Source organism: Stegodyphus dumicola, chromosome 9 (assembly GCF_044657685.1).
Source record: "Stegodyphus dumicola isolate Sdum_Otavi_A_Nest chromosome 9, ASM4465768v1".
NCBI lineage: Eukaryota > Metazoa > Arthropoda > Arachnida > Araneae > Eresidae > Stegodyphus > Stegodyphus dumicola.
The window spans coordinates 172,297,336-172,311,999 of record NC_140776.1 but is presented as its reverse complement, the minus strand read 5'-3'; the positions used below and the strand labels follow the sequence as shown (position 1 = coordinate 172,311,999).

General features: G+C 29.6%; 1 protein-coding gene and 1 long non-coding RNA gene across 2 annotated transcripts in view; one reads left to right on the top strand and one right to left on the bottom strand.

Annotated features, from left to right (window-relative positions):
• The window catches only part of LOC118195849 (uncharacterized), a 137,247-nt gene that overhangs the window by 6,165 nt on the left and 116,418 nt on the right, over positions 1–14,664 (bottom strand). The window contains exons 13-14 of the mRNA XM_085823141.1: positions 13,146–13,251; positions 10,453–10,589 (exon numbers count right to left, since the gene is read on the bottom strand). Coding sequence (XP_085679267.1) covers positions 10,453–10,589; positions 13,146–13,251 — 243 coding nt within the window. The remainder of the gene's footprint in view (positions 1–10,452; positions 10,590–13,145; positions 13,252–14,664) is intronic.
• On the top strand, positions 298–5,042 carry LOC146995556 (uncharacterized). Its single transcript, XR_015043238.1, has 2 exons — positions 298–554; positions 4,879–5,042. It is a non-coding gene; the product is annotated as an uncharacterized LOC146995556 (long non-coding RNA).

The following is a 14,664-nucleotide window of genomic DNA, read 5'->3' as shown; positions in this document are numbered from 1 at the left end:
TTGCATTTAAAATAGGCTGTTAACTGTATTTGAAATTTTTGCCCGAGGGCTTTGGCGTTATTTAAAGTCTAAGAGCACAGGAGTGCTTACACCAAAAAGGCAAATCCATAGGCAAGTGTCACCACTTTGCGACTAAAAAAGCCCTGAACTGAAAGCGAGATATTTAATCACCAGCTTGAGCTGTCGTGGGGGGAGGAACTCAGTCAGTAAAAGTACTATGAAAATATAATTACCACTTGGAGAATACATAATTGTAGTATTTGGAGTATGCTGCAATTTTACACACTGTAAAAAAAAAGTTCGCTCTTTACAGGTAAAAGTTTTGTAAAGTTACAGAAATCAAAAAGTTACAGAAGAATTTCCTGTAATGGTAACAGGTTGAAAGCAAACTGTAGCGGTAACAGCAGATTTGCTTGTAACATTACAGATAATGTTTCAGTAGCCGCGCGGAAGAATCACGTGACTGACTGGAAATTAGCCAATCAGGAGAAAAGTGTTTGAAAGCTAGTTGCAGAAAAAAACATGGCTGAATGCATGTTGGTTGTATAGCGCAGGTAAGTAAGAAAATGTTTACAATTACTACTTGAAATATTTTTTGTTCATTTTATGCAGATTATTCTCATGCACTTTGCACTGTTATATGTAGTGAGTAAGTATTTAAACGTTTAAGCTTTGCGATTAATTAATATCAGTGTTCGTAATGTCTAATGAGTTGAAAGAGTGCAAAATATTTATTCCAAATGCAGATCTAATAGTAGTATTTTGTCATTGTGCATCCGATAAATTACGCCTTCAACTGCCCTTATTATTATTTAAAACTAATTATTCCAAAATTTAATCACTGTTTGTGGTATATAATTGAAATGGTAATGTGGTTGTTGAAAACAAAACTAATCATTTTAGCGTTCTTTTCCAATCGTCTGACCAAAGAACGTTTGACATCTTTTTCCCGGCAGGCCTTGCGAGAAACGTTTATATAAACATTTAGAATTCTGAATGTAATGTATATATTTTTTTGCTTACTAGGTTTAGTTTATTCTTTTTCTAGGATTATCTAATTAGTTATACCTGGTTTATAATTCAGTCTAATATGTTTATGTACGAGTGTGTTATGAAGTAAAATTACAAAAACTTGAACAACGCGGTCGAGAATCTCGTTTATTCCTTTAGTGTAATAATATTTTTTTCAGTGGTATTAATTTCTTACGAAAATATTATAATTCCAAAATGAAGTAATTATATTGATTAAAAATATGCCGTATCATACTTTTCGTAATGTTTTGTTTTACTAACTTAATTATTCCATATATTTTAATATACCAATATCAACAGGGGAAAAATGGAAATGACCTAAAATATTTTTCTAACAATTCGTTAAACTAATTATAAAACAAAACTAAAATTTTGTGCATTATTTCCAAAAATATCATTTCATTAATATTTTATAAATGACAACATATATTATATTGTATATATAACTACCATTGCATACTTATAAGTTTTTAAACATTTAATGTAGAATTTATGTTGATTTTATTTTGCCCAGTTTTAATACAGTTTTGAAGTATGACAGTCTTGTTACTAGGATAGCATGAATCTGCTAATACAAGTTTAATACATTTCTTGACAAATGTTTCTCTTATTCATGTAATATAATATATAAATCATAAAATAAGTTTTCTTAAAAATAAATTATTATTGTTTATTGGAATTTAAAACAATTCTGTATCTGTATGTTGTATTAAAAATAAAATAATAATGAATTTTTAATGAAGCATTGATTTTAGCATTAACAATATATATATATATACACATGAATAAATGGAAATGCAAGCTACTTTTCCTTACAAAACCGCCTATGAATATATACTTTCCTTTAGGCTGATAGCCTTTGCATGCTTTGCCATATTCTATCAATCAAAATGATGCAAATATGCAGAAAATTTTACTTTCTTTGAAAGTTAATACCGGAAATAAAATTCAGTGCATTTGTAAACTACATTAGTTCTCTTATAGCTTGGCATTTAATTGCCCAATGATTTACTAGTCCAAACTAAGCAGAATTCAGATATCGTTCAAATAAAAGAAAATTAATAAGGTCTGATTTTTAGACCTATATATGAAGATTTATTTTTTTTTAAATATTATTTTAAGTCAACCAAATTAATTTCAAATTTAAGTAAGTATTCATGCCTTTCAGTAGCATTATTTTTGATATCTTAAATTAAATAACTGAATGCAATATTTCTTGTTAATAAAAGAAAAGCAATGTTATGAAAGACTAGCGAAGCAGATTTGCAAGTTCTAATTACGAAAGGTCCCATGCTTTAAGGGGTCATTTTTAAAAATACTTAATTAAAAAAAAATATTTAACGTAAAACTTCCAAACTTCACACATGTGGAATATTAATTCTATATATTTTATCTCATTCTTATTTTATTAATTAATTTCATAGCATTTTGTGTGACACTAGTAGTAATTATTAATTAAATTTTATGCTGTTTCTGATCTATGTTTTGATTTTGTTATTAATTACGTTAGTTTACATAAGATTTAAAATTATGTAAGGTACAAAAACCTTCTGCATCTATTAATATACGCTGAAGTGAATGAAATTATGCCAGTGAAATTTTTTAAAATCAAAAACAAATTTCTGTGGAAAATTAAAGTTATAAATTCTAAATGCAAACAAAGGAGTGAATTTGAAAGTTATCAAATAAGCCAAAGTGTTGGTCATTTTTTCAGTTTTGCAGAAGAATTTTTATACTTTGCAGAATGGGAATATGATGTTTGGTTTTGTTAGTATTAATTATTACAACTGAATTATTGCAACTTACATTGCAACACGTAATTTAGCTTAAAATTTATTTGAACTTAATTTTCTAATTTATTTTGATCATGTATATTTCATGTGTCATAAGTCTTTGAAATGAACTTAATTCTATTTATTTACACAATTTTTTTAAAGAAGAAAAAGTTACATTTGTTTTGCTTAGTTGCACACGAAGATACATGTCTATATATAGAGAGAGAAAGAGGAGTTATGTTTACTTCCAGACTATTTTCCTCCTTTTATATTATAGTATGAAAATCAAGGGGGAAATTAAGCAATCAATTTAATTTTGAAGGATGTGATTACAATAAGATCATAACCAATCAAAAATATTCATGAATGAACTACTGGTAACTATCATAGTATTATTATTTAAAAGAAACCTACATTCCAATAAGAACGCTTAGTAACATAACCATTTAAGTTATCTAATAAAAGTAATTTTCATTCCTACTTTCCTATACATTGAATTTCACTCTTAGTATTGCCCACTGCTACTCCCTAGACCTCAAATCATTTAATGCATCTGGAACTGCAATTTGTGTCTTTTTCTACAGCATGCAAGTTATCACCGTTTAGTTTGTACTGCCACGAGCAATGATCTTCAGAATTATCGTATTGCGTTGCATATTCCACCCCACCCAGCTTTAGAACCAGATTCTGAAAATTAAAAAAATGTTTACATAATTTTCCCCCTTTTAATGCATTCAGAAAATGAATATTCCAAGATTTTAAAATGGATTTATCAACATAATGATTGTTTTCGTCATACTAACAAAGGCAAACTTTTGCACACTTAAGGCCCCGTTGAATCTTTCTCTTCTAACTGTTGAATATTATGTCAGCCTAATACAAACAATGATCTATGATAGTGAAAGCAAATACCAACTGCCATTCACTGTGCAATTTTGCCATATCAGCTGAATGTTCACCCTAGCAAGCATCGGACCACAACCTTCTCTAATTATTTATGTATGATCTGAGGCCTAAGGATTTGCAAGAACAACAATGAGAATGACAGAAGTTCAAATTATAAAGAAGAAATGAGATAACTTATTAAATGTTGCAATTATGTGTATTCTTATTGAAATAGAGGTTTCTTTTAAATAAATAATATTGTGATAGTAGTAGTTTATCCATGATTACTTTTCATTTGTTATATTCCTACTGTGACTGTGTCCTTTGGAAATTAAATTATTCGTTTAATTTTTCCCTCTTAATTTTCGGAAGATAAAATTAGTAAAAATAAGTGGGAATATGGCATCAAGAGCATTAGATATCCCCATTTTCTTGAAGCAGTTCACTATTATTGTTTCATCAATGATAGGCCATGCATCCAAAATCCACTAGCAAATCAGTTAGTAAGATGAAAATGACCACTATGCGGACAAAACATTTAGGGTAACTTGTTTTGTGAGCGCCTTAAGGAAGACAAACATTACCTAAATCTTTAAAACATATTCAGAATCCTGTGCTAAAAGAAAGCTAAGGGGAAAATGTTGTCCGAGTCCCAGTGATTCCTTTGGATGAATATGTAATATTGTTTTAGAAATTTAAGGTAATAAATATAATATTTTTCGAATGCTAAAACAGTTCGAGAAATTTATTCAAGTTCTGAATTCTGAATATAAGTATACTGTATATTATATTTAATAACTATGGTGGCTTCATTTATGAAAATATTTGAATATTGGCTGTTTTTGTACAATGAACCTTCTCTAAGCTACGTGATTCCTGAAAATTTTGATCTTTAAATGATAGTGGGCATCCTAGCGAAGTTATGTTTACTAATTAGTTATTTTATGAGGGATGCTGATTAAATTTAAAAAGTGATTGACTGAGGTAGCTTGTCGTAATGAGACGGTTCACTGTAATCCAATTTTTTAAAGAATTTAAGCTGTTCTTAATTAATTAAGATATTATAAAGAACTATGATTAAAAGTGTTATATAAGCACATGTTTAAAACATCTATTAAAATAATTTTTATAAGCTTTTTAAGAGCATGATTATGATTTTAAAAGAAATGTTTTTTTCTTTATTTAGGAGACATGGTTTACAAAGAGGAGAAAAACCATTCATTTTTTCCAAGCAGTCGAAACGAATTTTTATGAAATGTTTATTAAATTATGTTATTTTTTAATTAATTCTTTTTTTCAGGTTTTATGTAAAGTTTATGAATTAAGTAATAAATTATTTTTACTTCTGTATTTTAATTAGCATATTATTTGCTTCATAGTGTTTCACAATAAAATTATTAAATTCAATAAACTTCTTAATTAACATGCTGTAATATAGAGAGAGCATAAAGTTTGTTTTCTGTTGTCACATATTTATTTCACAATTTTGTATGCGAATCTCGAAATTTATAATATCTAGGAATACTTTTTTAGTATCGCTTTCGAAATGGTAAATATTAAGCTTAGATTTATTACATATTATGTTTGTAAAAAATTATAGGTAAAATTAAAATGCATTAAATTTTAAGCTAAACTGAAGTATTAATTTTAGAAATAAATTTCTTAAAGGCATAATTGTATTAAGAATTTTAAGGGAAACAAGGCTTTAAAAATTAAGGTCAGTTGGCAAAGTTTTATGCTTATTCAAAAAGCATGACATTAGGTTTTTAATGAAAGACTTCTATCTGTTAATGCAAAGGAAATTATTTGAAGGTAAGTAAAAAAGTTATGCATTATTTCAAACAATAGCAGACTGTTGACAAACACTGAGTGCAGATAAGAATAAAAAAATTAGTTAGACGTTGTAATTCAAGCGTATGAACAAAATTTGAATTCCTTGTAGTAACAAAATGAAGTTCATTGCTATGTTGAATTCTTTAATTTACTGAAAATGTCATTTTTTAGAAGGAGAGAATATATTTTTGAAATATGAAGAACAGCTGTTCTGAGTTCTTCATAGAAATATTTCACAAAATGTCTTTTACTGTAATAATATGATCATATCAACATGCAACACGTTTACTCATATAAGTTAAATCTAAAGCAACATGTGTCTATTTTAGCTAAAATTACTAAAAAGAAAGTTCTAGAACATATCTTATTAACTGACACTAACATGCAAATAAAACATACTATTTTTTTCAGCTATTTTACAGGGCAAATATAAGGAGTAGCATATCAATTTGAACTTTTAAATTAATCAAAATGATAATATAAAAGGCCTTTCAATAATATCAGACATAAGTTTCTCTTCATAAAACAAAAATACCCTGCAACAGACTAATGTTACTTTTTGAAAAAATAACATTGCTGTTGAAAGCACATCTTTTAAATTAATGCTATTCTGAGGTCAAATTGACTAATTTAAAAAGCCAAACTATTATGCTTCACTTGCATATATCTGTATAATGATATACACATGAAGATATTGTTTTACTCAAAACATCTTGATTTCAATATATTTTATTATAATAAGCATCATTTTAGACAAAAAAAATCTACTACTTTTATAAACATATGCTTTAGTATTATCTATGAAAAATATATTCTACACACATAATTACTTAATGGGATATTAGAAGGAAATAATCTGAAACCTTTACAGATACAACCATTGCAATTTTACGTAAGAAAAGTATCTTCTACTCACATAATAACTTGCTATAATAATACAAGTAAATAACCTGTAACGGTTACAGATATATCTGTTGAGATTTTACATGAGAAAAACATGTTCTTTCTACATAATTATTTGCTGTAATATTACACGCAAATAATCTGTAACCATTACAGATATATCGTTTGGGATTTTACATGAGAAAAACATGTTCTTTTTACATAATTATTTGCTGTAATATTACACGCAAATAATCTGTAACCATTACAGATATATCGTTTGGAAATTTACATGAGAAAAATATGTTCTACTTACATAACTATATGCTGTGATATTACAAGAAAAAGATCTGTAACCATTACTGGCAAAACTCTTGTAATGTTACAAAGAAAACACCTGTTTCTGTTACTCAAATAACCCATGGCATCCCAGTTTCCATGAGTTTTCTTAGTAACTTTACAGATTTTTTTTTTACAGTGCACTTGGAACTATAACGATTTGAAGATGATAACATGCAATACAAATCAATAAGTCCAAAACCTGCTCAGCCTGGTATTGCCGAGTCTATAAACCGTTTTGCCGGGTGATAAACACATATACGGGAAAAGCACATTTAAAAATGTGGATAACAAATTAATACATTAAGAGCAAAGTCTCTGCTTTGTAAAAAAATTAAGGAAACAGAGTCCATATCCTGCTCTTTCAAGTTCTAAACAAATGAAAAAAGAAGATTCGTCCGTGTCAGTCGCGTGGGTGGTCACCCACCCAAGTGCTGACCACGGCAATGATGCTGGGAACTGAGCATGAATTTGAAGATTTAAACTTGAGAAAAAATTAAAATTTTACATTTTGGATTGCGTGATGAATTCGTCTGTATGGAATCGATCTTCATTTCTTTAAGTATTTGCTTGTTCCGAACATACCATGAGGCTTTTAAAATCATATTTAGTAATTTATTTTGAAAAACTTCTAATTTTTAAGGATAGGTTTTAGCAACAATTCCCCAAGCAGGAATACCGTGGGATCGAATCATAGTGAAAACTAGCATACGTTTGGTTCTTACGTGAAGTTTCGAGTTTCTTCGTAAGAGAGGATAAAGGGCAATGACCCGTGCGTTAGCTTTCGTAATTTTATAGTTTAATTTCGTTTTATTGTTTGTTTTTTAAACAAAAGGTGTTCGTCAAAGAGCACACCTAGGTATTTAACGGAGCTTTTAACTGGGATTTGCACATTATTAATTTAAATATCAATGCTGACAAGAGTATTCTTTTTATATCTTCTAAAAATAGCGACTTTACACTTATTTGGGTTTTAATTCTCCAGATCATGAACCAATGATCAGTGATGTTAACTGTGAACTTTAGTTTGTCAATAGCGAGTTGCGGTTTTAAAGACTTCAGAGAGTGACAGTATCATCAGCGTATTTAGCGATTTTGCATTTAATTGCTATTTAGTGCTATGCTATTATAAATATGTTAAATAGGATTGGCGCTAAAGGGCTTCGTTGAGGGACGCCACTTTTAATGTTCTTTCTGTTAGAGAGATATTTTCCAATTCTAACTTGAAATCTACGATTTTTTAAATAGGAGTATATTAATTTGATGAGATTGATAGGAAGAAGTGCCTTTTGCATTTTGAAGGAAAGCCGGCGTGGGTCTAAATCAATAGAATAAATCCTCTAAATCAATGAAATTGGATCAAGCTTCAAATAACTCAAGATGTTTTCGGATCCAAGTCCTTTACCTTATCTATCATCAAAGAAAGCAAAGAGGAGAGAAAACAAGATTTACCTTAGCCACATCAAAGCTATGAAGCCTTGTCAATATCAGAAAACGTAATTCTCTGCATCAACAAAATAGCGTATTTTTAGAATGAACCTCGGAGTTACATGCCACAAACACGCTAAGCCTAGTTAGCTACACGTAACACGAAAACGTTATTTTTTCAGTTTCATTCGAAATCAAAATTAATAAGTCACACTGTCTTTACACTTATTTGGATTTTAATTCTCGAGATCATGAAACAATGAACAGTGATGTTAACTGTGAACTTTAGTTTGTCAATAGAGAGATGCGGTTTTAAAGACTTCGTGAGAGTGACAGTATCAACAGCGTATTTAGCGATTTTTGCATTTGATTGCTATTTAATGCTATGCTATTATAAAGATGTTAAATAGGATCGGCGCTAAAGGGCTTCGTTGAGGGAAGCCACTTTTAATGATCTTTCTATTAAGAGAGACGATTTAAGAGAAAAGATCTCTCTATTAAGAGAAGAGAGATATTTTCCAATTCTAACTTGAAATGTACGATTTTTTAAATAGGAGTATATTAATTTGATGAGATTGATAGGAAGAAGTGCTTTTTGCACTTGAAAAGAAAGCCAGCGTGCCTCTAAATAAATAGAATAAATCCTCTAAATCAATGCTTCAAATAACTCATTAATAACTCATTGATTATAATATATTCATTGATTAAGCTTCAAATAACTCATTGATTAAACTTCAAATAACTCAAGATGCTTCCAGATCCAAGTCCTTTACCGTATCCATCATCAAAGAAAGCAAAAAGAAGGGAAAACAAGATTTACCTAAGCCACATCAAAGCTATCAAGCCTTGTCAATATCAGAAAACGTAATTCTCTGCATCAACAAAATAGCGTATTTTTAGAATGAACGTCGGAGTTCATGCCAAAAACTCACTAAGCCTAGTTAGGCTTAGCTACACGCAACACGAAAACGTTATTTTTTCAGTTTCACTCGAAGGCAAAATTGCTTCTAAGTCACACTAGTTGGACTATCACTTAAATTGCACTTAACATATTATACTTAATTACATTTTAAATGGCTAATATTCCATAAGCGGGATAAGTTGGCGCCAAACTATTTTGGCCTGCAAAATTTGGCGAATTTTTTGGCGGCAAAGAAAGCACTAAGATGTGATTTTTAAGTTCAACCAGTTTAAGTGTTAAGTTTTAAGTTTTGCAGTAGTGAAACGCCGTTATTTTATGTAAACAGAAAAGTAAAATGAGTTCCTATCTACGTAATTCATCATAAAATAGTATAATGAACAATTATTTTAAATAATTATTGAGTAAATAAATATATACACTTATCAGATCAGAGAACTGCGAAGTGAGTTTTAAACGTAAGTAGAATAGCAAATTTTTGTTTACAGTGGTGAACAGCGATTATTCTGCGCAAACAGAATAGTAAATGAAATTGATTAAATGATAAAACAACGTGCATCAGCTTTGTAAGTAAAAACAAAGTCCTGTCTTTGCTACTAAATAGCAAATATATTGAAATTCACAAATAACGGATGCATCATATACTCACTAAAATATTCAAGTTACTATCGTTGTAATTCAAGTTACTATGGACTTTAAAATCTGAAATCTTTCAGTTTAAAAAAAATGTTTTTTTCCCCTCCATGAAATCGCTTTATTTTCATACTTGCTGCTCTGGTGTATCTGCCAAACTGATGTCGTTCCCTGTTACACGTGACTCTTGGTCACGCTCCCTTTCACCAACTAGCCTGTCCCCCGAAACTACATTCAACATTCGCGCACCTGCTGCGCTCTTTGAAGCATGATTTCAAGACAGCCAGAACAATGCATGCGGCATATTCAATGGGAATTGGATATGAGCATCAGGCAGCCTCAGTTTTCTATGATGAGCGAATTTAGCAGTGTGGAAGCTATAAGTATATTCGATGGATAAAGTCTGTTAGCCTTTAATTTTTAAATCCTGTCAATAAGATCATAACGATGTGTATCTCCAGAAAGGAGAAAACAAATTAAAACTTGTGGCTTAACAATTTTCGCTGAATACAATTTGCAGATTAAATACTTCGGAAACTTCAGTAAATCTAAACCTTCTGCAATAAATGGAAAAACTAATAAATAATCAACAAATAATAATACATAATCTACAAAATAACCTGCAATAAATAGAAGAGGAAGACTGCAGAAGTTTTAAATCAAAGTTTCAGCAAGAATTTAATCTTCAAATGTTTAGATTAATGTATTAAACTTAACATAACTCACCATTTGAAGCAAAGTTAGATATTTTTTCCACCATAGGTATTTTTTCATGTGTGGGCCTATGGCTGCCAATCCGTAGTATGTGTACATTACCACGTGAACTACTGCGTTCAGAAGCACAAGCATGGCTTGCATGCCACCTAAAATTCAAAAAATAATGTATCTAAAATGCAACACTTGGTTTTCTCCATATAATTCACATGGTATTGTTAATTATAAAAACATAAATATCATGTAAATGAGAATTTTGAAATAAGAATAGAATGATTAAATGTAAGAATAATGATATTTTCATACATTTAAGACGTATTCGCTGTATAATGTTTTTTCCGAGTGCAGGTTACGCATGATGGAAATTTAGATTGAAGGTTAGATTGACGTTAATTTTATAATATTTATTTCCGTTAAATTAACCAGAAGATGTGATTTAGATGTTTACTGCAGGGATGGCGAATTATTTTCGATTAATGTGACAGTTAAATTATGGATTATTATTTTCAAGTGTCCAGTGTGCCACTTATTATGTTTCTTTTTTTAAAAATCATCTTTAAACCTCTGATTTCAAAGTATCGAGCTGTACGTTTTAGCTATATTTACTGTTTAGTTTAACTTGCTTGTTTAGCTACAAACTTTTTTTAAAATTAGAACTTAAATGCAAAACTCTTCATGTTCCACGAAGTATTCACGAAGCTTACAGATGTATGTAAATAACTCATAATACAAGAAGATACAATTCAACAATAAAAACATAATATCGAGGTCCGGAGAAAGAAAAGAAAAATATAAAATGCGAATACTATTACAATAAAAATACTTAAATATACCATGAATATCTAAACGATATTAATACTCTTTTAAAAGAAAATAAACCAACTTAATAATATTAACACAATAATAATAAAAATTAAATATTACCTAAAATAATGCTGATACAAAGGGAAAATGATACTTAAACAGTGCAATACATAACGCAATCATACATAGACAATGCGCAAAATAATACAATAACAGATAAAAGATTAAAATCCAATCATATAAACAATAATAATAAAAGTTCAAACAACAAATAAAGACTGCAGAGGAGGCTTCGGAGCTTTTAACAAGATCATGGAAAACAGGATAACAGCAAATAGAGAGCTGCCCTAGGCACATTTTAAATGCCCTTCTGGCACATGCATGCAACCTACAATGTAATAAAATGTGTTCCGTATCTTCCACAGCATCACCACAAGCACAGAGTAACAATATTGAAATGAAGTAAATAAATTTCAAATTTCCCATGACGGGTCAAAAAACTTGCTGTTTAGTTACTAACTTCATAGGGTTTCTCTTAGCTTGCATAACAAATTATTTTAAGTTTGATACCTTTCTTGAACTCCTCAAATTCCCCTCGCATTTCCTCGTCAGGATGTAAATTTAAAGTGAACTGAAGCGAGTATTTAAACTGGTGAATCTCTGCGTTTATTCAGAGCGTGTTTTCGCTAGCCAGCGCACGTTTCGTTGCTATCTCGCTGTTACACTAGCTACAAAATATTACTGGATGCTCATTGGTCCATCCTAGAAGCCACTCCTTCGGTAACTACACAGATGTGCACTTATGAAATATGCCTCCCGTTCTACTGGGCCGGTTGACGAAATTCAAATTGTATTTTACATCTCTCGACAGCGGGACTTAGAATATATATTAAATTTATATATAGCTTTGTTCTAATATAGGTATTTTGACACAAAATAGGACTTTTTCTGAAATAACATAGCAATTGTTTTCCGCATTTCGATTCTACGACACAAATTATGCCAAACTGCCAAGTTTTGTAAAAATCGCACGGGTAGTTTTTTTTAAAACATTACATCTCAGAATTTTAGCTTCTCAATGTTAATTAAATTTGGTATATATTTATTAATCACTCATTTTTATTAAACTTATTTGATTCTTCCTTTCACATTTCGAAATTTAGGTTCATTCCAAATATAATTCGCCATTTTTTATGATTTTTATTTTTAAAATACGTATTTTTAAATAATTTTTATAATTTCGAAAAACATTTTCAACTATAATCTATAAAACTTTCACCATCATTTTAAAGTAGACGTATTTCTAAACATACCTGGAAAAAATTACAGTTTTTTTTTATTCAAAACTATACGGTATAATATATACTGTATATTATATTATAATGTATAGTATATATTATCTGTTTGCTGAGGTTAAGCCTAAACTTCCTGTACGGTTTATATTATGATGCACAGTATAGTGAAATAGTATACAGAATATAATGCACTATATTCATATTATATATATTCATATTATCAATTATAAACAATTGATAACATGAAGCATGTTATAAACAATGTAACAATAATAATTTATAGTAAGATATATCTGTAATGTACAGTAAAAATTATAGTATAAAATATGATTATCTTTAATAAATCCTATTATAGCAATAAACAAAGTAGCAATAGCAATTTATAGTAAAATAAATCTGTAATGCACAATAAAAATTATAGTATAAAAATGGAAGAACTTTAATTTTAAAATTTTCCAAATAATGTAAAACTGCTATTTAAAAAATGATTCGCAAAAAGCTTTTTATATGTTAATACTAATTTAGTTTTAGGTGTTGGCTGAAAAGCAACATTTTATATTTTATTTTATTATTTAATTTCCTTTAAACGAAAATGTGTCAACGTACTTGTTTCTGTCCTGAGTATAACCCAGCCAATTACAGGCACAACAGTATGATGAAACACATGTAAGAATGTTACTAAGTGCCACTTTTTGCGTAGGATGAAAAACACCTGAAAATAAATTTGAGTTAAAAATTTTTCATTAGTAGAATTTTCAGTACAGTTGCTAAAGCAAAATTACGAACAAAATTTGTATATAATACATTCGTTTACTTTTAAATGGGATTACGAACACTTTATCTACTTGTTTTTTCTGGTTTCGCCCACCAGCGGCCGAGCGGTAAAATCGCTGAACACTGGTAGTTCGGTCCGAGGTTCGAATCCCGCGAACGGGCTGGCTGCATGGGCGTTTTCGTGGTTTTCCCCTCGTGTAACGTGTATACGAGCCAGTTTCCCTTAGAAAGTCCTCCACGAAGGCATCCCTCCCCTTAGGCAGATAGCCCTAGTGTGCTTTGTCGTATTCTCAATACACAATTTTTCTGGTTTCGAATAGGTATAAAGATCAGGGGCGGGTAACCTTTTACGTCCATTGACATGAATTTTGAGAAAAATAAGTTTTTAGTTTGTATAACTTCAACGATTAAAAATACTGTTGCAAAATAATGTAAAGAATTCGTAATAAACTTTAAACCTTTAATTAGATGAAATTTGTTTTTTAAACATATATATATATATATATATATATATATATATAATTAAAGAAAAGAGAACAAACTATAAAAGAGCTATGGGTAAAAAACTTTGAGCACTGAGCTGCAAAATTTAGAAAAAAGTTAAATGAAAATTCCTTCTTCGGACGCTAAAAAGTTGCTTAGATACTGTGGCTCCGTGAAAATATTAACATAAGTAAAATAAAGTGCAATGAAATGTGTAAACAAAATTAACAATATAAACACTTGAATTTTAACATATAAAATTCAATACTAATTGTAAGCAATATGCTGATCAAAGTAAGGCATATTTTAAACATTAGAATTAAATTGCGACAAAAATACAAAAACAACGAAGCTGTAGATGGTAGATTAGCCCAATTCGAATCTCATTAAGGCGCTTGATGGAAAATAATTTTAATGATTTTCGAATCCAGCTAACTCCATATCGCTTTTCGCCGAAACAGACAACTGAAACTGTATATGAAATACTTTTTATAAATTAATTGAAAAAACTTCGCCATAAACATTAGTCTCAATTCTAGAATATGTGAAAGATAAAGAATATGTAAAAAAATAAGGTAATGTAAAAGATAAAATTTAAATTAGCAGCGTAAATTTATTTCCCTTCTCTATTCTAAAACCATTAATCTCTCTTTGCACTGCGCTGTTTCGAGATTAATCCATGCCACATGACTCTTACATAATTCTGATGATGTAAATGGAACTAAAACTCAAACAGCCAATAATAGCCAGTATTCATTATCCAATTAAAAGGCATTGAGAAACAAAACTAACTCAGTCTGAATTTAGATTTCATCCTGAACATAACACTCGCTCGCTACTCTTCCACCTAGCTGAATTGCTGCTTCCT